General features: G+C 50.2%; 1 protein-coding gene across 3 annotated transcripts in view; it reads left to right on the plus strand.

Moving 5' to 3' along the window:
• CDH22 (cadherin 22) overlaps positions 1-11,737 on the plus strand; it is a 187,805-nt gene extending 176,068 nt beyond the window's left edge. For all 3 annotated transcript variants that reach the window (XM_073308961.2, XM_073308962.2, XM_073308963.2), the window contains 2 exons: positions 8,569-8,820; positions 10,647-11,737. In XM_073308961.2, coding sequence (XP_073165062.1) covers positions 8,569-8,820; positions 10,647-11,185 — 791 coding nt within the window. In that variant the 3' untranslated portion in view covers positions 11,186-11,737. The remainder of the gene's footprint in view (positions 1-8,568; positions 8,821-10,646) is intronic.
• The last annotated feature ends 11,023 nt before the right edge of the window (positions 11,738-22,760 follow it).

A 22,760-nucleotide genomic window follows, 5' to 3' on the forward strand; every position in this document is an offset into this window, starting at 1 on the left:
CCCACTTTCATATGGTAAATGAGCTCAGTCAGCCCCACCATCCCATGCTCCAGAGCCAGCATTCACTGAATCCCTAGCGCTGAATCTGGGCCGATAATCCACCTCCAGCTGGAACAGCGGGCAAAGCCCCCCCTCTGCCACCCTCCCTGGAGGCTCCAGGCTGTTGGGCCCCGCTGGAGGGCACTAATAGCATGCCATCCATGCTTCAGCCCAGGGAGACTGAAGAAGTCACCGAGGGGCTCCTTGCTTGGGACACAGATGCTAGGGCTGGTCTGGAATCTCACAGAGGCCCAGCCAGCCATGAGCTTGATCTATGAGAATGTGAATAAAAAAGTGAGAGAAGAGCCATGTCCCCACAGACACAGCCTGCCCCACCCAGGGGTGAGGACTTGCCATGGGACATGTCCCTTCTCCCCCTCCCCGAGGCGTGTGGCCCTACCCCCAGACAACGACCCACCAAGGGGCCTTTTAAATAAGGACCCTGATTAATATTTCCACTTCCCCTGCCCTCTCCACACTCACTGCTTCATACGCACCACTCTGCCACTCCCACTCTGTTGCGAAGATCAACCCAGCTTCCTTGACTGAGCCCTGGTTGCCTTCCAGAAATGCTGATGCTCCTCTTGATCAGAAAAAGAAAGGGCGTAAAGAGAGAGCCAGTAGGGGACCATTTGCTTTGGCTGACTTACAGCTCATCCTGTCTGAGAGAGCCTGGGGCTTTGGTAATGGTTCCCTCGTTTGTGTCCGTAGGGCTCACCCTGCTTTGCTGTCGCTTTTCCTGAGTGTTCACTTACTCACTTTTTGCATCTTTACTGCTGAGCTGCAAAACCGTGAGTCGGGGCGAAGCTCATTGAGCGCTTACTCACATTCTGTGCCAGTTTCACAGATGCTTCTTCGTTGTGTTGTTGTTACCCAGTCCCCATACAAGCTCCTATCCCACGAGACTTTGAGTCCCTCCTGACAAAGCGACATGGGCCCTGTTCTTCTAACACGGCAGAGTGAGCCTGCTTCACCCATAGCATCATCTGCTAGCGCTATGTTGAAAGATGAAGTTTTGAAGTGAACCTTTCCAGCTGTGCAGCATTGTTCTACACTCCTCGCACCATCACAGCCAGTGGATGGCCATGTCCAGAAGAAAGCAGAACAACAATCGAGGCACCTAAAGGCAGATATAGAATGGAAAAAGCTGACTTTCTCCCCCGTCTGTGGCCTTCCAAATGTTGTCGTCATCCTAGGACTCCTGCCTTGTCTCTGCTGGCTCTGCCTGGCCTGAGCAAATTGATTAGAGAAGCATTTGAGACAATTATGGCCAAAAATCATATTCCCCAAGAAATACTAACTGCACTGGAAGGGAGAGTAGAGGGAATCTCATCTCAGCAGCCTAGAAAGTCTGGTAGATAATACAGAGTGATACATGGAGCCTACCGACTCCAAAGCTTGGGGGCTAGACAAGCAGATGTCTCAACTCTCTAAAGGTCTAATTAAGAGCAACATAATGGATGGAATGATGGAAGACTTGGAAATCTTAACAATCAGGATTCTAGGAGTGCCTGAAGATAGAAGTAACAGATACTCCAGGTCCAGTGGAGATTCTGTTACCCACTCTGCACGACACTCTGATCTGACAGAGAGGGAAAGGGAGCACTTCATCCCCACCCAGGCAAAGAAAAAGGCAATGGGACCAGAGCAGTAATGATGCCTGAAGCTCAGAGAATTTTGTGTTAGGAAGAAGTAAAATGCAAATAATCAAGAATTCTTTCCCACCAGACCCAAGTCCTGCCACAGAAGTTAGAGAAGGGAATTTTATTCCTTTCAGAGAAACCTTTAAGGAAGAGGGAAGCTACAACTGCAGTATGGCTGCCCACTGAACTGGGAGTTATATACAGTAAAGAGTCTGCGTGTCCTGGGATGCTAAAGCTGTGAAACAGCTGTTGGAGAAGGGGAGGACAGATGCTTATTCTGGCTCAGCGAGTGCAGGAGGAGCGAGGATATGAAAATCCAACCCGGAGATTTGATTGCTCTCATCCGCTTTCTTTTTTCTCCTATTTTAGATTGACTTAGGTAAAAAGAGCTATCGCTGCCATCAGCAGAGTCTGTTTGCAGAAAGACTCTGAGAGGCGGGACTGTTTCACTATACCTGGTTATGACATAGGCATCCCTGTGAATAGCTTGTGTTCCCGAACTTTCCTGTTCTGTACCAGTACCAAGGGCTGGGTTCTGGACACTTTGTTCATGCAGGTTTTGGTCCTGTTTTGTTAGTCTGGTCCTCAAGGTGGCTGAGACATGGACAGGAAATAACAGGGGACTCTCTCTGGAAAAGTGATGTGGCGTATGTGGGAAGAAATCGCCCAGGTGATTAGTAGGAGGGCAGAATGTGGCAATCTGGGGGCAGCACAGAAGGGAAGTGCTTGAAATGTAAGATGGTAGCAGAAAAAAAAGATGGTTTGTGGGCTTCACAAGCAGAGGATGATGCATGCAAGAGTACTGCCTAGCACGTGCGAGGCAGCAAACCTGTGCAAGCATGGAAGAGCCCCAAATACTTCACCATATAGATAACCCCACTGTCACCTCAAAGTTGAAAAGCTGTGGACCAAGAAGATAATTCTGACCCTTGTGGTGGCTTTGGGACTACGTTCACAACGATTATCTGCACCACAACACTGGTGGGACAGTACCTGCCTTCTGCTCCAGGCATCTCAATTCTGCAAAGGAATTAGCAAATATGAGATGTTCAGAGAAGAGCCATTACAAATATGATGACAATGGGGCCAGAGGAGAGGACTGACCTGCGAAGACAGCAGGATACATCTGACTATTTGGCTATGCAACAGCTTAAGGAGAGGGGCCAGGAGAACAGTCTACAAATTACTGAAGGATGTAAACATCAAGCAAGGAAAGAAGGAGGGGATGTGGGGCTAATTATGGGATTAAACTGAGCAAAGGGAAATGTAGGCTGAATATCTGGGAAAAGTGCCTAATGCTGAAGCTCTCAGACTGTCTAACCAGTAGTCCGGCATTGGCTTGGTGATGAGCTAAATGAACTACCAGGCCTTTTCTTCTTTTGTTATAGCCATGAGGATCTGTGGGTCTCCGCTCTGGATCCGGTGCTTGCTTAGCCCTGCTCAGGGAGAGAAAACGTTGTTAGGCAGTTTGAAATAAAGAGTTTTGTATTCTTTTAATTTTGTCTCTCTCTCTGCCATTGAGTTACGTATGTCTGTGGAAGTTCTCCGACCCTTCTATGAGCTGTGCCTTTCTGAAAGTGGAGCTCGGTCAGGCAGCTGCCAACAGTCGGTGTGATATTTCAGTGTTGTTGGCTGCTTTTGTTTTGACTTTGTGGACAGGACAATCAAAATTCTTCCTCTTTCCTTCACTGGGGGTTTGGATGGGCGCTGCATGTGTCGTTCCATCAATATCAGAGCTGAAGTTAGTAGCTGCCTTTCCCTGAGGGACTCACGCATATTTCTAGTGAGTATTCTGTATTTATACAAATCATTTTGAAATCGGTGTGTTGTAGCAGGTCTTTCTCTAATGTGAGCTGGAGCTGACTGTAAATAAAATGGGAGTTGCCAGCATTCTGATATGCTTCCCAAACAACACTAGGAACTGGTGCTAAGTACACATTTACAAAGAGCTAAATAGGTGTCTGTCTGAGACACTGGAACAGCTCCAAAGTACAAAACTCCTATCCATGAAACAACTTGGAGTGAGAGGTGGCCTGGCACCAGTCCCTCACCCAGATCTGGCGGTGAGCTCAAAGCCCCAGACAGGGTCCAGTGTCAGGGTCAGAACCATTGAGCCAAGATTTCTCTGCCCCAAGTTCTCAGGCTTATTAGTAGACTTGTGCATATTCCCTGCTGGTATGTCCCAAACCCCTGATAATGTCCCCTGGGTCCAGATGGGCAGAACTGCTGAGTTTCCCATGGACTGGCAAGTGTCCTGTTAAAATTAATATAACAGCGTGCTTCTCCATCCTGTTACTTCACAGTGTCCAAGTACCTAACTTGGTGTCTAGCAAACGCGGGCAGAGATGGAGTCCTAGCCCCCCGCTATTACAACGCTGTTAATATTGTTTATAGCCCCCTTTGCCCTACTACACCACAGTGAGCTGAGGCAGCAGCAGCAGCGAGCTAAAGATCTTATTACCTGATCAGGTTTCAGCGTAGCCGGTTAGTCTGTATCCGCAAAAAGAACAGGAGGACTTGTGGCCAGCAGGAGAGTGGTGGGAGAGGACGGGACCTTCTGTAGTGATAATCGAGGTGGGCCATTTCCAGCAGTTGACAAGAACGTCTGAGGAACAGTGTGTGTGTGTGGGGGGGGTTTACACAAAGTAAAACTATTTCCCCATGTTTATTCTCCCCCCACCCCTGTTCCTCAGACATTCTTGTCAACTGCTGGAAATGGCCCACCTTGATTATCACTACAAAAGGATTCCCCCCCCACCCTCCTGCTGGTAATAGCTCACCTCACCTGATCAGGTTTCAGAGTAGCAGCCGTGTTAGTCTGTATTCGCAAAAAGAAAAGGGGTACTTGTGGCACCTTAGAGACTAACCAATTTATTTGAGCATAAGCTTTCGTGAGCTACACCTCACTTGCATCCGATGAAGTGAGCTGTAGCTCACGAAAGCTCATGCTCAAATAAATTGGTTAGTCTCTAAGGTGCCACAAGTACTCCTCTTCTTTTTGTTTGTGTGGTGTCTATTCAAAGGAATCCTTTTGAATGCTGGCCCTGCCTGAGTTCAGAATATCGGCAGCATTATAGCATGTGCTGTATGGGGCAACTCGCTAATCTGTTGCCCTGTGTTTCGCATTCTGAGTGTGAGCAAGCTCTTTAAAGCAGGTTCTGTGTCCTAAGGCGACGAGGAGATGCATTTTTTCCTGTTTCCCAAGTGCTGGACTACCCAGGTGCCAAAGCCTCTGGCTCCCCTGACAACGTCTGCAGTGCAGTTATCCGCTGGTAATACAGAAACCTGTGGCAAACTGATAACAGGGGGGCAATCTCCCTGAAGAAAGGGAAAATGCCAGGTGAATGGCATCAAAGCTTTGTGTTGGCTGTTTTTAAACATAAAGGAGATATACACAATGTGCTTATTATCCCCCACTTAAGCTGATGTCACATGCTATGAAGGTGTGGTAGAAGGCTTTTGAAAAGCAACTCTGTGGAATGGTTTAAATTTGGAACAGTCCATATGGATTCATGTCGGGAAGGAGCACATCTAATTTCAAATTTGTGCTACAAATACTCATGGAGAAGTTCAGAGAAAAGAGACAGCAGCTGGGTATGGTCTTTGTGAACCTGGAAAAGGCATGTGATTGTGTACCAACAAAACTAGCCTGGTGGAGTTCGCAAGAGCCAGTGTGCCAGAAGGCTACTTGTGTCTTACCCCAGGTATGTACAGTGGTGGGACTGGCCTGGTCCAAACGAACAGGGGCCACAGCAGAGAATGTCCAGTAAATACTGGAGCTCAGGGGTCAGCGTTACACCCCTTTTAGTTTGTGCCTGTCATGGACGTGTTCAATGAGAAGATAAGGAAGGGAGCTAGCTGCTTGGGAACATGCTGTTCTCTGAGGACTCAGAGATGTGCTGGGATTTAACTGGGAATTGGTCCTGCTTCGAGCAGGGGGTTGGACTAGATGACCTTCTGGGGTCCCTTCCAACCCTGATATTCTATGATTCTATGTGTGCGGAAGATTGTGAGACCCTACAAGCCAACTTTGAACAGTGGCAATGTAGTTGTGAGTGGGCTGGGCTTAGAGTGAAGGCTGGTAAGACTGAGGCCGTGCTAACTGCAGGAGGAGGACTCACCATAAAGGACAGCACAGGCCGATTGCCTAGAAGCATGAAAGTATTTAAATACTGGGGTCAATGGTTGCTGCTGATGGTGTCCTCCTGAATGATACTCAGAACAAAACCAAAGCGGAGTGGTGGGAGCTGACCCCAGTTCTCTGTGGCAAAAAGATACCAAGAAAGTTAAAAGGCAGAGTGTATAAACCTGTAATTCAGCCCATCGTAATGTACTGAACAGAGACTTGGGCACCCCCAGGAAAGGCAATCAGTGTGTCTCCACAATGAAAATTAAGATGTTGACATGGTCGAGTAGTTGGACACTGTGACAGGAAATGAAATGAGGCTGTTAGGGGCCTAGCGCAGGTTGCTTCCGTTAGGACAAGTTGGGGGATGTGAGGCTAGGCTATGAGACGCGATCGGTGAGCTGGCTCTTGCAGTTATTGTGAATGGAAGACGACCACGGGGGCGACCAGGCTGCACAACAACCAGCAGTATGAGTGTGAGTTGTGGAAAAAGGCTACAAAAGTCACCCGCCCTCAACAGGGAAGTGACGAGAGAGGAGCAGAATATCCCAAGAAGTGCCAGAAGGGAAGCTGTACTGACTGCTTCCAGCATTGGTGTATTTAGTCAATAAAAACCTCATAATGTACCTGAGGCTGGAAAACAGGGGCCTTGCGCAAAGTGTGTGTGACTAAGTGATGGCTGTGACACATCAGGAGCCTAACTGTAAATTCCGTGACCCCAGTTCTTGGGTGTGACCGAACTGCTCAGCACAGGACCTTGCTCCACCTTTGTGGCTCCGATAGTCCCTGGTGTAAGTTAGAGCAGCCTTGGCTTCTCCAGCCTCTATCTAAGCAAGGAGCTATTCCAGCATCCCAAGAATAGCTGGTGCATTGAGGCAGCCCTGCCATGCCTCATTTTCCCCAACTACTCCCACTGCCACTAGACCAGCTCTATGCAACCCAAGAATTCCCGCTACGCTGGGGCAGTTCCCACGGGGCCAGATTCTCTCGTTTCTGGCCCCATTGCACCGCTGGATCAGGATGGAAATCGGCCCTTGGCTGCTGGTGGGTTCTGCCCTCGCCATAATGTTCTCTGCCCATTGGTTTGTTTCCATTGTGCTCCTCTTGCTCTTTCACAACTTCTCTAAGGCCTGTCCTGATATCCTGGTTATAGGCCTTTCCCATGCCCACAGCTCCATGGACTCCTGACTTCCTGGTCTTTGCATGGCCAGCACATGGTCCCTGACATGCACAGCATGCTGCCCCATCAGCGACGTCTCAGCCCACGCGGCTCCCAGTCCACATGCCAGTTTCCATAATGGCAGGTGGCATGACAGCCACAGTTAGACCAGATGTCTTTGCCGATCAAAAAGCTGATTGATACAGAAAGGGGCCAGGCCAGCATACATCAGCTGGAATAGGGAGGGAGTTCGCGTGCAGCAGGCCACCCCGCTGTCAGTGGGCCTTTTACATTTTAGTGAAGAGGGCAGGTAGATTCAGCAGCCGCTTCTGAGATTTGTTTACCATTCTTCCATTGATAGTGCTGGTCCTCCTCCGGTATTTCCTCTCTGCTGCTTTCCCATGGTGAGGACTGTCCAGGAGTGGGGAAAGGCAGCCAAGCGGTCCCTCATCCCCTTCCCCCAGTCCTATTGCTTCAGATAGCTTGGCTTATGGGCCAGAGTCACTCTCCCAGTTTCCAGGCCAGTGTCCGTGCCCAGTATGCAGCTGGTGTTACAGCATCTGGCTGCTCTTCGCCTGGGGGTTGGTTGTCACTCTCTCTTCTTCTCGGTATGGATTGTATTTTTTAAATATTGTTAAAGCACCTTGAGGCTGGGGTGGCAGAAGAGATGACAGGCTGGAAGCTTACAGAGAGTTTCTCCTGCCCCTTAGGAAGTTCAGAGGGGGCCCCGAAGCACTTCTGAACCTCAGACTAAGACCTAGGTCTGCTCTAAAATTGTTCTGGGGAAGTTTCTTTGGCCTGTGTTATGCGGAAGGTCAGACTAGACAATCACAATGGCCTCTTCTGGCCTTGGAATCTCTGAATAGCCCTGGCCCATGGCTCCAGGTGCATGTCGACACATGGAGACAAGGAAAACATTGTTTCAAACTGCAGCTATCCTTCCCTGAGTCCTGCCTGGCGAAGGGGCTGAGCTAGTTGGCCCAGGAGCTGCGTCTCTGGTCCTATGACTGTCTTTGATCCCCTCTCAGTGTCTGAGGCCTTGTAGCTTGCTCCATGAGAACCTCGTCAGGGACACTGGAGTGATCAGAAGATTTTCTGAAAATGTTTGTGCTTCCTCTGCTTTCCTTTTGCTATTTATCCGAGTGTTTGATACCCATGTGCTGCTGCTGGCTCCCATCTCCCTCTGTCCCCATTAGTCTCACTTTTGTGCCATGCACTTGGTTTAGGGGCTGCCCCTGCTCATGGTGCCAGACTGCCACAGGCCATTGGGCTTGTGTGGGAATTCAGGCAAACCAGACTCCTGGGCCATGTTTTCAGTGCAGTCTGAAGAAGCCTGCCCCTGCAGGGAGTTTTCATGCCAGCTGGGTGCATAGGCACCTGTTATACATGTGTGAGAACGCACACCAGGCCCACTGGTGGATGCGGGGCATGCTGCTTTTTCCAGTGGCAGAGCCAGAGGAAGCGTGGGAGGAGCAGCCTGGTGAGGAGGGCGGTTGGGGTGGTATGTTTGTCTCATGCTGGCAGTAAGGGGCCGGGGCAGTTTGGTGAAGCTCTGTGGGCACTGGCAGTAACCCTGCCCGTGGGTTTCTTGCTCTCTCCAGACAACACGGCCGCAGTGCACACGCAGAGAGTGGGCTTTAACCGCCAGGAGCAGGACGTTTACTTCCTTCCCATTCTGGTGGTGGACAGTGGGCCTCCTGCCCTGAGCAGCACGGGGACTCTGACCATCCGGGTGTGTAGCTGCGACAGCACAGGGGCCATCCAGTCCTGTAACAGCACAGCCTACGTCATGTCTGCAGCACTGAGCCCTGGAGCTCTCATCGCACTCTTGGTTTGCATCCTCATCCTGATCGGTGAGTGTCCCAGCCTGCTTCTCTTCAGCCTTGCGCTTCCTCTCATCCCGCCCCTACATCTCTCTCTTCTCTTTCTCCCATCCTCTCTCCTGCACGTCAGCGAGTGCAGCTATTTGGCACCAGCCCAACAGCAGCTTCTCACCTTTGCCACCTGACTCCTTGATGGTTTTCTGCAGAGCGGGAGAGGCAGTAAATTCACCCGTTCCGCAGGGAGAAGCCCGACAGAGCTAAGTTCAGGCAGGAACCCCTCTATCCAGAGAAGCCTCCGTGCATGGAGCCCATTTCATGCCAAGTCCCAGGCTGGCCTCTGCCAGGGAACACGCTGAGACCCTCCAGGACTTGGTTTATGGAAGTGTCCCAAGCCACCTGCAGATGGATCAGCCACCTGCATCATCACATGATACACAGGCAAAAGCTGGAGGCTTGTGCTAGCTGGTTTTTAACACCCCTTGTGCTGGCATCTCAGAGAGCTCCTTATGTGGAGGAGGGACAGTATTTCTGTTGCAGTGGTGCCCAGAGCTGAGCCCTGCGCTGGGTTGCTCATAGTCTAACTGAAGACAAGCAGGGTCCCAAGCACACAGAGGAAGCCAGGGAAGATAACAGTGACAGGAGACTTGGACACAGCAAGACGTTGTCTAGTGACAGCCTTGTGGGGGTGGGTCAGCATTAAGATCTAAATAAACAAGAAATATAATTGTTGTCCGAGTCCCTGTCATGACTCTGATACATAGGAGCCCCCACCTCTCCCGTTGGTCTGATGGATCAATTGTTCCCTGAGCGTTAGGTTCCGTGCCTGAGCGTGTCATCGGCTGCTGTGATACTGGGTCTGGCTGAGACTGGTTCTGGGTTTGGCAGTGGTTACGTCGGGCCGAAAGATCCCTCCACCCAGAGTGCCTCCTCCCTTGTTTGGGCAGGCTCCTGGGTCTGGGCAGGCACAGACTGGGTCACAGGCAGAGGGAGGCCTGCACACACAGGCCTGTTTGCATGTGTCAAGTGAGGAGCTCATGTTTAAAATAACGGAGATGATCAACAGAGCCACTTCCCACCCTGCGGTGTCGCTGCCGGCTGAGCATGGTCAGGGAACATGCAGGACCCCGGGCATTGCTGGGGAAGTCTCTCTTTGGAAAACCCTTTCTACAGGGTGCACTTTACTTCGCTTTCATTTTCCAATGCATTGCAAACAAATTTCTGCTGAATTGCCCACAAACAATAAAGTGCACATCAGTGCGCTAAAGGTGAAGGGATGAATAGCTGATAATCCAGGACTCATCTGCATCTTGCTGCTCCCACTCTGTGCCATCCACTCCAGCATCACCCTCCAGCCATTCTGCTGCTGCCATGCCCTGCTCCCCCTTTTCTCCTTGTCTCTCACAGAACCCATCCTTCCATCTCTGTTGCACTTTCCCCTCCGGGGGGGTGAGTGCCCTGGTGGCTATGCAGCATGGAGAATGCAGCTGCCCCAGTTCTCTGGGACACAGCGCAGAGACCAGCACTAGCTCCAGCCTGCACTGTCCCCCACCGGGGACCCAGGGACAGCGACAGCAGAATGTCGTCACTATGGGCCTGGCCCTCAGTTGGCAAACTGGCCAGTGATGCCAATTCACACCAGCCAAGAGGGCTGCAGCTCTGGTCTTCCCTCCCTGGGGGCACGTTCTCCTGCCATGAATGGGTCATTTGGGCGCCATGCCCCTTGCCCTGCACACCAGACCTGAATGCAGGCAGCCTCTCCACTGCTAGGGAGGGAGCCATTCACGCTCACTCTCTGCCCTTTCCCCTAGCTCGTCTCCCTGGCGTACTGCCCCACTGACGGCTCTTTCCCTCTCCAGTGCTGGTTCTCCTAATCCTCACTCTGAAGCGACACCACAAGAGCCACCTGACCTCAGAGGAGGATGAGGACATGAGGGACAATGTCATCAAGTACAATGATGAGGGGGGTGGGGAACAGGACACAGAGGCCTACGACATGTCAGCCCTACGCAGCCTCTATGACTTCAGTGAGCTCAAAGGCAGCGACGGCGGGGGAGGGCCGGGAGACGGGGGCATGACTAGTAACCTGCCCTCCGAGCTCCATGCCCTCCCACAATGGTTCCAGAATCCAGACCTGGACTTCTCCATGTTCAGAGGCTACATCAGCAGGAAGGTGGATCAGGCAGACGAGGATCTGTCTGTCCCACCATATGACTCATTCCAAACCTACGCCTTTGAGGGCTCAGACTCCCCCATCCCATCCTTGAGCTCCATCAACACCTGGTCCACCAGCTCAGAACAGGACTTCTCCTATCTGAGCAGCTGGGGGCCACGCTTCCGGCAGCTGGCAGCTCTCTATGCCGGGCATAAAGGTGAGGAGGAGAGCGAAGAATCCTAGCCACAATTAACCAAAAACCCACAACGGGACGGAGAGAACGATTTCCGAACTTGGGGATTCTCCAGGCTTCCCATGTCTTCGGGGGCTGCTGCGGAAGTAAGCTCAGGTCAAACAATAAGGACAATATGTCATCCAGATAAGAGTCCCTCCACTACCCACCCTGGTATGGAAGGAGAGGCATCAAGGACCATTTTGGACAGGGCGAGTGATGGCTTTATGATGTGCTCTTTGTTAGCCGCCTCTTATTAGAGGCTCTGTAGCACACACATAACAAGGCTGAAGTGCCCAAAGGAGCTGTTGTTACCATCCTAATCACTTCCATACCAATGTCCATTAAAGCACTCCATGTTAATTTAAGAAAGAGAAAATCTAATGCAAGAAAATTCGGACAGGGTTTTCCTCCACAAATTATCATTTAAATCGATCTGTTCAATGAGCCCAGTTAAAGAGAGGAAGGAAGAAAGAGGAGCCTTTTGTTGTCTAAATTGTTTTTAGAGTAACAGCCGTGTTAGTCTGTATTCGCAAAAAGAAAAGGAGTACTTGTGGCACCTTAGAGACTAACCCATTTATTTGAGCATGAGCTTTCGTGAGCTACAGCTCACTTCATCGGATGCATACCGTGGAAACTGCAGCAGACTTTATATATACACAGAGAATATGAAACAATACCTCCTCCCACCCCACTGTCCTGCTGGTAATAGCTTATCTAAAGTGATCATCAGGTTGGGCCATTTCCAGCACAAATCCAGGTTTTCTCACCCTCCACCCCCCTACACAAATTCACTCTCCTGCTGGTGATAGCCCATCCAAAGTGACAACTCTTTACACAATGTGCATGACAATCAAGTTGGGCCATTTCCTGCACAAATCCAGGTTCTCTCACCCCCTCACCCCCCTCCCAAAAACCACACACACAAACTCACTATCCTGCTGGTAATAGCTCATCCAAAGTGAGCATTCTCCCTACAATGTGCATGATAATCAAGGTGGGCCATTTCCAGCACAAATCCAGATTTTCTCACACACACCCCACCCCCATACACACACAAACTCACTCTCCTGCTGGTAATAGCTCATCCAAACTGACCACTCTCCAAGTTTAAATCCAAGTTAAACCAGAACATCGGGGGGGGGGGGGGTAGGAAAAAACAAGGGGAAATAGGCTACCTTGCATAATGACTTAGCCACTCCCAGTCTCTATTTAAGCCTAAATTAATAGTATCCAATTTGCAAATGAATTCCAATTCAGCAGTTTCTCGCTGGAGTCTGGATTTGAAGTTTTTTTGTTTTAAGATAGCGACCTTCATGTCTGTGATTGCGTGACCAGAGAGATAGAAGTGTTCTCCGACTGGTTTATGAATGTTATAATTCTTGACATCTGATTTGTGTCCATTTATTGTTTTACGTAGAGACTGTCCAGTTTGACCAATGTAAATGGCAGAGGGGCATTGCTGGCACATGATGGCATATATCACATTGGTGGATGTGCAGGTGAACAAGCCTCTGATAGTGTGGCTGATGTTATTAGGCCCTGTGATGGTGTCCCCTGAATAGATATGTGGGCACAATTGGCAACGGGCTTTGTTGCAAGGATAAGTTCCTGGGTTAGTGGTTCTGTTGTGTGGTATGTGGTTGTTGGTGAGTATTTGCTTCAGGTTGCGGGGCTGTCTGTAGGCAAGGACTGGCCTGTCTCCCAAGATTTGTGAGAGTGTTGGGTCATCCTTTAGGATAGGTTGTAGATCCTTAATAATGCGTTGGAGGAGTTTTAGTTGGGGGCTGAAGGTGACGGCTAGTGGCGTTCTGTTATTTTCTTTGTTAGGCCTGTCCTGTAGTAGGTAACTTCTGGGAACTCTTCTGGCTCTATCAATCTGTTTCTTTACTTCCGCAGGTGGGTATTGTAGTTGTAAGAAAGCTTGACAGAGATCTTGTAGGTGTTTGTCTCTGTCTGAGGGGTTGGAGCAAATGCGGTTGTATCGCAGAGCTTGGCTGTAGACGATGGATCGTGTGGTGTGGTCAGGGTGAAAGCTGGAGGCATGCAGGTAGGAATAGCGGTCAGTAGGTTTCCGGTATAGGGTGGTGTTTATGTGACCATTGTTTATTAGCACTGTAGTGTCCAGGAAGTGGATCTCTTGTGTGGACTGGACCAGGCTGAGGTTGGTGGTGGGATGGAAATTGTTGAAATCATGGTGGAATTCCTCAAGGGCTTCTTTTCCATGGGTCCAGATGATGAAGATGTCATCAATATAGCGCAAGTAGAGTAGGGGCTTTAGGGGACGAGAGCTGAGGAAGCGTTGTTCTAAATCAGCCATAAAAATGTTGGCATACTGTGGGGCCATGCGGGTACCCATAGCAGTGCCGCTGATCTGAAGGTATACATTGTCCCCAAATGTGAAATAGTTATGGGTAAGGACAAAGTCACAAAGTTCAGCCACCAGGTTAGCCGTGAGGGGGTGAGAGAACCTGGATTTGTGCAGGAAATGGCCCAACTTGATTATCATGCACATTGTGTAAAGAGTTGTCACTTTGGATGGGCTATCACCAGCAGGTGAATTTGTGTGGGGGGGTGGAGGGTGAGAAAACCTGGATTTGTGCTGGAAATGGCCCAACCTGATGATCACTTTAGATAAGCTATTACCAGCAGGACAGTGGGGTGGGAGGAGGTATTGTTTCATATTCTCTGTGTGTATATAAAGTCTGCTGCAGTTTCCACGGTATGCATCCGATGAAGTGAGCTGTAGCTCACGAAAGCTCATGCTCATATAAATTGGTTAGTCTCTAAGGTGCCACAAGTACTCCTTTTCTTTTTGTAAATTGTTTTTGTCACTTGATTCAGAGCATTTGATGTGCTTTGATTTTTTTAAGAGCTTTCCTTGGCGAGTGAAACAAGCTTTTAACTTTTGTTCTGTTTTTCTCCCCCTTATATTTACTGACTTTTCTGAGTCTCTTTCTTCTTTCCTTGTATTTCAGTTCCTCTAGTTGTGGCGAGCTGGTGTTTCTGTGCAGAATCCCAGCTGCTTACAATCAGTGGAGCAGTTTACATTTGCTGAGTTTTGGAGGTCCTGGGTGCTAGTTCCTAGGTCAGGTCCTTTAAAGAGGGATTTTTACACTAGGGTCAAACATACTTTGCTTCCGAACTGGGCTTGAGTTTCACCTCATGGTTTTTATTAGAATTTTCCTGTCCATTTTTGCCATGTATCACAGATACTTATGTTTATGCCAACATCCACCCCTCCTGCTTAATCAACAATGAAGTCATTGTTCTGAGGTTCTGGCATCCCAATGATCCCTATGGTAACAAACTGTGATGTCACTAATACAGGATTATGACTATGTAGCTGGACTGTGGGCAGTGAAGCTGAATTGTGAAGGAGGAAACTCTCTGAGCCTGTGTTGTAGAGGGAATGCAGAGCATCCTTAAAGACAGCGCTTTCTGTGGGAAGTTCTCAGCCAGCCCGGGGCCTGATGTCTCGGGTTCGTATGGGTTACAGTGTACACTCTCACAGGCACAGCACTTCAGCCAGCTTGCTGCAGCATCCCCAAAGGAGGTAGCCTGGATGGCTGAGAAGGGAGTGAGCCTCTTCGGCCTGTTCAGTTCTTGAGCCACATTCTGCAACCAACAAGAGTGGCAAGTAGTGCCAGCTGCATTTGTGGGTGTGGGAGGTGGATGCGCTCCCCAGCAGGCACAGGCCTGACAACACCAACAACTCATTTCACCTCAGCCACTGAATATCGGTCAGCTGATCACAGCCTTTGATGACAAGTCCACCCCAGCTCTGGGATCAGGCCTTGTGGAGGTGCCAGACACCACGCATCATCAGCAAAGCCAAGCCATGCAATCCCCTAAACCCAGCATTTGTTTTTTGTTTTGTTTTGTTTTGTTTTTTTGGCAAGTTTGCCCTAGAGTGAAAGTCCCTTCAGGTTTCCACAGAAGTGGCTGACAGAAGGATTCTGTTTATATTTCAGGGCGAGAGCAGGGGGCTTTAGGAAAAATCACCAGAGAATGTGAGCCACCGGTCCCCCGAGTACCAGCACAGTGTAGTACCAGGAAACATAGTACGGTTAATTCGGAGCTGCCTGGCAAAGAGCAGTGCTGGACCGTGAGAACTGGGGTCAATGAGGTGGGAAAGCACAGGCTGTCCAAATGCCGTGGTCCACGAAATGGCATTTGAGGGACATGCTGAGTATCCCAGGGACGTCTTCAGATCGGTGACATTCTCAGAGTAAATCCCAGCTAACGTTTCGGAGTCCTGTTCAGCAGGGCACACAAGCAGCTTCTTGTGCAGCTCTGGCTACAGCAGCTTCTTATCGGCTGATGTGGGAAAAATCAATGTCGTAATTGATACATAACTGATAAGGCCTCCCAAGGTTTGTCATAGTCATTGGGTTTGTCCTCATAGCCTAGCCACAGTCAGTGTTTTCTATCCCAGTTGCCAGTTCCTTGGAGACTGTGTTTGATATAAATGTATGTGCATGTTCATTTTATACTGTGTTCTGTTTTCCTGCAGTTTGTATTGCCCTGAGCTGCAGAGGAAGCCCCATGCTGTGGTTTGGGGACAGGCTAAAAGGACATGTTAGAAAAATAATACTCTCTGCCTGTTGTTCCTGCGACAACAGGTTCCCCCTCCCCTGCTGCAGCCACTCAAGGCTCACATACTCTTGAGCATCTGTCTCCCCAGCTCAGGTGTTTTTGGGAGACTCTCCCAAGCCAGCCAGAATTCAGCATTTAAACTTTGAACAAGCAGAGTTGCTCGTCTCTCTGGGTCTCAGTATGGCTGCAAAGGCTGGGGGAGCAGCCCCTATCTTGGTATCTGTGCAAGTCTCTCATGTCGTGGATGCCACATGTTGTCTTGTTAGACCTTTACTATGATTTTCCCCTACTGATGTTAGAGAAGCAGCCAGATAAATGGCCTGTTTCGTTTACCAGGCAATCAGAAAGGCTTTACTCGGTAGCTGTTCTTCCTGCCCCCAAAGCACTGCCTTTGAGCATGCTCAGTCACTCCCAGACAATGCCACCAATCCAGGAGTAAGAGGATGGAGAAAGGCCTCTCTTTCCTCAGGAACTTTTTTGTGTTTTCCCTTTGAGACAATGAACCACTCTACCCAATCCCCTGCTGAACTGGCCTTTGCTCTAGGAAGGGCCTCATGCAATTGCCAGGGATTGTCTAGCAGAGGATGCAGTCTAACAGGGTATGTATTCTGAATTACCAAACTGGCTTCCAATTGTGCATCCTGGACCAGCCAATCCTTCCCCAACATACACAACCTCTTCTGCATTTTTATTTTTAATTCCATCTGTAAATGCAATGGTCTGGAACAGCCCAGCTCAGCTTCTCTCTGGGATCAGGCTGCAGAGGTGCCTAGGCAACATTGCTGGCTTCACTCCCACACCACACTGTGCCCATGAGCACCCCCTACAGGAAGGAGCTGGCAGACTGTTTGGATGTTTGATGGCGTCACATTGCTTTTTTCCCTCTATCCAAACAAAATCAGGAGGTTGATTTTCTCATCCTTGTTATTTTGTCAAGGTCTTTTTAGGACCTGGAAATAAATTATTTCCTTGTCGTCTAGCCTGAGTCTGATTTAGTTTATCTTGTTTCATTTCCTTTTCTTGCATGGTATTTTTAATGTGGTCTTCAACAGCTCACCAAGGGGGGCAGGGCACCCAGCAAGCAGGAGAAGAATCCTGTCATGCAAGCTATGGACACACCAAGCCCAGGCCATGCTCCAGCAGAGAGCAGTCTGCAGAATCAGTTTGCTCTCTGTACAGATTTCCAGCGACAGGCCATTGCTTGACTGGATATTTCCAGCTTTTTATTAAAATGCTCCTCAGAAAAAACTTCTCCCAGAAAAAGGTCGAGTGATGACAACAAAAAGCGCCTGTCTCACTCCAGCTCTTTGGGAGGAAGAAGCCCTGTTGCCCTGGAGTGACAGCGGGTAGTCAGCGTCAGTTGTGAGTAGTCGATAGCACACGTCTGCCAGGCATGTTGCTCCACGGGAGCCACTGTAACACCGGGAGACAATGGATGGTCTGTTGCTTCATGAAGTGCATTTCCACCAGGCCGCCTGCCTGTCCTTGGAGTAATTTATTCCTTCACTTTTTGAGCCTCAGAGACAAATGTGCATATTTGTACTTCTGAGCTGGCTGTGGGCGCAAGCCAGCAATTGAGTGCAAATTGATTTCCCCCTGCAGTTCGTTTTGTGAGTGCACCCAAGGGTACCCGCGTTTTGAAGTTGCCAGTTATGCCCGCAATGGAGTGTGTGGACCGTTTCCCCTCTGTTCTGTGGACTGCCCTAGGCCTCCTTTGCTAGCCTGGCCATGTGCATGAGCCACTTGGGGGGTGAAAAGTGCCACAGAAGTTCTAGGTTTCAGAGTAGCAGCCGTGTTAGTCTGTATCCGCAAACAGAAAAGGAGGACTTGTGGCACCTTAGAGACTAACCAATTTGTTTGAACATGAGCTTTCGTGAGCTACAGCTCACTTCATCGGATGCCTTCAGTCGTGAGCTGTAGCTCACGAAAGCTCATGCTCAAATAAATTGGTTAGTCTCTAAGGTGCCACAAGTCCTCCTGTTCTTTTTACAGAAGTTCTAGGTACTATTACTACATCACACCCGAGGAATTGGAGCAGGGTGGATCTGTGCAGCCGTGGAGACACATGTATCATTTTCACCATCAGAGCTTAGTGGATGAGCTTCTCAGGCTCGATCCAGAGGTGAGTTTGGAAGGTTTGAGCAAAATCCTTCCCCTGTGCCTGAGCAATGAGAGAGCGTGTAAACGAAGCACCTCACTGTGTCTGCCGCCACAGGTTCCTGCCCCCTCACGCTGGCACTTGGCATGAAAAAACATTGTTTTTTATAACAGTGTTCCTCAGAAAACGGTTGAGTTTTCTGTCTTAATTTGAACAAATGACGACAACACAGTGTGCCCTGCACTGGCGCAGGAGGGACATCCCTAAAATGCTGAATGTGTGAAAATTCCACCCTTGGCCGCTGACCTTGCGAAGGGATCCACCTGTGCAGAGTCCCAGTGAGATTTGACAGAGACAGACGGGTCCAAGCAGAGGATCTCTGTAAGATCAGAACCTAAAAATGTCTGGGGTGGGGCTGCGGATGAGGGGTTTGGGATGCAGGAGGGTGCTCCGGGCTGGGACCAAGGGGTTCGGTGGGCGGGAGGGGAATCAGGGATGGGACAGGCTGTTGAGACAAGGGGAAGGGGGTGAGGGCTCTGGCTGGTGATGCGGGCTCTGGGGTGGGGCTGGGGATGAGGGGTTTGGGGTGCAGGAGGGTGCTCCGGGCTGGGACCAAGGGATTCAGAGGGCGGAAGGGGAATCAGGGCTGTGGCATGGGGGGGCCTCAGGGGTGCAGGGTTCAGGCGGTGCTTACCGCAAGCAGCTACCGGAAGCAAGTCCCCCCTCCGGCTCCAAGGCGCAACCAGGCGGCTCTGCACACTGCCCCGTCCGCAGGCGCCCCCCCTGCAGCTCCCATTGTCTGGGACCTGTGGCCAATGGAGACTGGGGGCAGCACCTGCGGTCAGGGCAGCGCACAGAGCTGCCTGGCCACAGGTCTGTGTACTAGGTAGGAGCCGGGAGGAGGTCATGCTGGCTGCTTCCTGGGAGCCACCCAGAGCAGGGCAAGCCCCCAACCCTGCTCCCCAGCTGGAGCGGGGCAAACCCCCAACCCCACTCCATGGCGGGAGCTGAGGGCCACATTAAATGGTCTTATAAGCCGGATGTGGCCCACAGGCCATAGTTTGCCCACCCCTGAAATACAGTATAGTATTGTTCTTCAGCACTCCCCAGCCCCGGCTTTCTAGTCCTTCCCTTTCGCAGGGGGACTTTGGGGCCTGGGCCCTTGACCAATCAGGGTCTTCCCCCACTGGGTTCTCCACGAAGGTGAAGCCCTCCTGTTGTTATCACATCTTCTTGGAGGGGGGAGGGAAGCCCAGGCCCCCACCCTCTCCACCGGCCCAATGGTGAGCAGATACGCTCTGCACCATGGGGTGCTAAGCCGCTGCTCCCCGGGACCACTTCCTACCCAAGTCTCCTTTTTCCCCACAGAGTAAATCAAAGACTCTCAAATCAAGGTTCTGATCTGCACAGTTGCCTGCCTCTCCTTGTAGGTTTTCTAAGGCCTTCGTGGTCCGAACTCAGGCAATGAGCTCATGGGCAGCCCTCTGCCCCACCCCCGCCCAGGTCAGAGCAACAAACCGCTCCCTTCCAGGGCCCTTTAAGCCCTACTTCCATCTTCTGCAGGCTTTGCAGGTGTGGGGCCACCTGGGCCCAGAGCTGTTTCCTAACCCCTTGTTCTCCAGTGTGGGGTTTTTCACCCCATCTCACACACACGTACACCCCCACAGGGTGTCATAGAAATGCTGCTGTATTCATTTATTAGCTGGGGCAAAACTGTCCGGGTGCTTTTACATTAAAATGGTGCAAAGAGATGATTTTTCATTTTGGTTTGGGATAAATCCAACAGCAGTGCTTTTATTAGCACCACAGATTAGGGAGTGAGGAGCAAGTTGGTGGCAGGTGAGCATGACCTTTTCGCACTACGTCCAGGAAACTACTTGAAAGGGAACACCTGCCTGCAGTGAGGGGATGCAACAGTCAGATTTTCATAAAAAGTCTGAATCAACACACAGCAGCTGGACAGCACAGAGAGAGAAGAGAATAATGCATTAAATTCTGTGGTGGCATCTATATAGGTCACCAGATAACATGGGTAGAAATTAAATCTCCCCATAAAATGACTCCCCTTTAAAGACACCGTAGGGGAAAAGCCCCTGTCTGTGTACAGCTGCAGCTAAGCATTTCAAGCTGATCCGAACCAAAGATGGAACAAGTAGGAAATACAAGCACAAACAAGTGTCATGTCTGTTAATGAAACTGGAATCCAAAGAGGGAAGATCATGCAGGACGCCCTGGTGGTTAAGGCACTGGGCTGAGACTTAGGAGAGTGGGGTTCAGTTCCTGGCCAATGAATTGCTGTGTGACTTTGCCAGTCATTGATTCTCACTGGACCATAGCACCTGTCTGTACTATGGGGTGTAAATCTCCTGCCTTTGTCTGTTTTGGTAGTAATCTCTGTGTCAAGCACTCTCATGTGTGTCTGCAGTGCCCAGCATGATGGGCCCTGATCTCGGTCAGGGTCTGTGCAGTGCCCAGCATGAGGGGGCCCTGATCTCAGTCAGGGGCTGCAAGGAGAGAAATATGCCCTGGCTTCCATAGTGACTGATACATGAGTCCAGTGAGAACTTGGTACTTTTTCTGAGACCCCCCTGAAGTGAAGCACAGGCCAGCATCCCTGACTGGCCAATTCCTCCAGTGCCAGCATACCCAGACCCGCAGGGAGGTTACAGCTCGCTCTGATGCTACAAGAGAGATGTATCTTCCCCTCCAGTGCAAGTAGGTCTGACCAGACTCCAGCCCAGAGCAGAGCCCCACCACAGCCCAGGCACAGGGCACTGGAGAGAGACCCATTTCTCCTGAACATAGTCCAGTGTGACAGACTTTTGTTATCAGTCTGCATGAGGTGTCAGGTGATCAGGCTGAGGCTGCAGGATCTTTAGGGAGGAGATGACGGAACACACCACGTAACTGAGTTTTAAAACTTTATTTATAAATAATAAAATAACAGCGGAGAGTGATGGGTGCTCCCCACATCACTCAGAGGAAGGAAGAAAGCATTAGAGCCTCAAGCCCTAACCCACTTTCATAGAATCATAGAATATCAGGGTTGGAAGGGACCTCAGGAGGTTCTAGTCCAACCCCCTGCTCAAAGCAGGACCAATCCCCAATTAAATCATCCCAGCCAGGGCTTTGTCAAGCCTGACCTTAAAAACTTCTAAGGAAGGAGATTCTACCACCTCCCTAGATAACCCATTTCAGTGTTTCACCACCCTCCTAGTGAAGAAGTTTTTCCTAATATCCAACCTAAACCTCCCCCACTGCAACTTGAGACCATTACTCCTCGTTCTGTCCTCTTCTACCACTGAGAATAGTCTAGAACCATCCTCTCTGGAACCACCTCTCAGGTAGTTGAAAGCAGCTATCAAATCCCCCCTCATTCTTCTCTTCCGCAGACTAAACAATCCCAGTTCCCTCAGCCTCTCCTCATAAGTCATGTGTTCCAGACCCCTAATCATTTTTGTTGCCCTTCGCTGGACTCTCTCCAATTTATCCACATCCTTCTTGTAGTGTGGGGCCCAAAACTGGACACAGTACTCCAGATGAGGCCTCACCAATGTCGAATAGAGGGGAACGATCACGTCCCTCGATCTGCTCGCTATGCCCTTACTTATACATCCCAAAATGCCATTGGCCTTCTTGGCAACAAGGGCACACTGTCGACTCATATCCAGCTTCTCGTCCACTGTCACCCCTAGGTCCTTTTCCGCAGAACTGCTGCCTAGCCATTCGGTCCCTAGTCTGTAGCTGTGCATTGGGTTCTTTTGTCATAAGTGCAGGACCCTGCACTTATCCTTATTGAACCTCATCAGATTTCTTTTGGCCCAATCCTTCAATTTGTCTAGGTCCCTCTGTATTCTATCCCTGCCCTCCAGCGTATCAACCACTCCCAGTTTAGTATCATCCGCAAATTTGCTGAGAGTGCAATCCACACCATCCTCCGGATCATCTATGAAGATATTGAACAGAACCGGCCCCAGGACCGACCCCTGGGGCACTCCATTTGACACTGGCTGCCAACTAGACATGGAGCCATTGATCACTACCCGTTTCATACTCACACACGCTTTACCCGAGGCTGGCCAGGCCTGGGTGTAACGTAAGCAGAAGAGGGGGAAGGGTGGACGGAGTTCTGTCCTGGGCCCAGGTCATCCAAGGATCCGCTGTGATCTCGAAGTTGCTTCAGCTCTCAGGAGGATTTTAAGTCCTGGGCTCCCTGGGAGTGCTTCATTCAGGAACCTCTGCTCCTGGTGCCTCTGTGCCAGTCCAAACCAGCTTTCCATGGTGTCTTCAGTTTTCTCAAAACTGTCTCCAGGAACACAAGGCTCGGCTCCCCCTCTTGCCATCTCATCGGTGTTTTCAACCTTTGCAGTCTTAGACCTTGGGGGTTTTTTTTTTTGCTGGCCTCGCTTGCCTCGCTTGTTAGGGGCTGGCTCTGCAGATTTGTTTAGTTAAATTTTCCTTTCTTACGGCTAATTGGTGGATTCCGGGGCCCCCCTCTTTCTTGGCAGGCAGCCGAGAGTTAGATGTGTGCCATGACCTTAAGCCTAAAGTTAGCTTTTTATCTTCGGGCCTACCAGAAGTCTAAAGTTAACCCGTTCTTTGCTTTTTTCCATCTTCCCCCCTTGGCCTCTCGCAACCTGCAAAGAAATTCTTTATTCCATACTCACTTACACCTTTAACATTTTCCAAAATACCCTGAAATGCTTGCAACAGTATTAGCAATATACAATGCTAATCTGCCTTCCCCAGGAAACCCTTTAAGGGAGGGGGCCATCAGAACGGTTTGTAGTTTGAGTCCTTCCATTCTGGCCTGATTTTTTCTGGAGTTACCCCTTGCCTGGCAGGAGCCAGGTGCAATCTGCAAGGTTCATTCTCAGGAATTCAGTTTG

Source organism: Lepidochelys kempii, chromosome 13 (assembly GCF_965140285.1).
Source record: "Lepidochelys kempii isolate rLepKem1 chromosome 13, rLepKem1.hap1, whole genome shotgun sequence".
Taxonomy (NCBI): Eukaryota; Metazoa; Chordata; order Testudines; family Cheloniidae; genus Lepidochelys; species Lepidochelys kempii.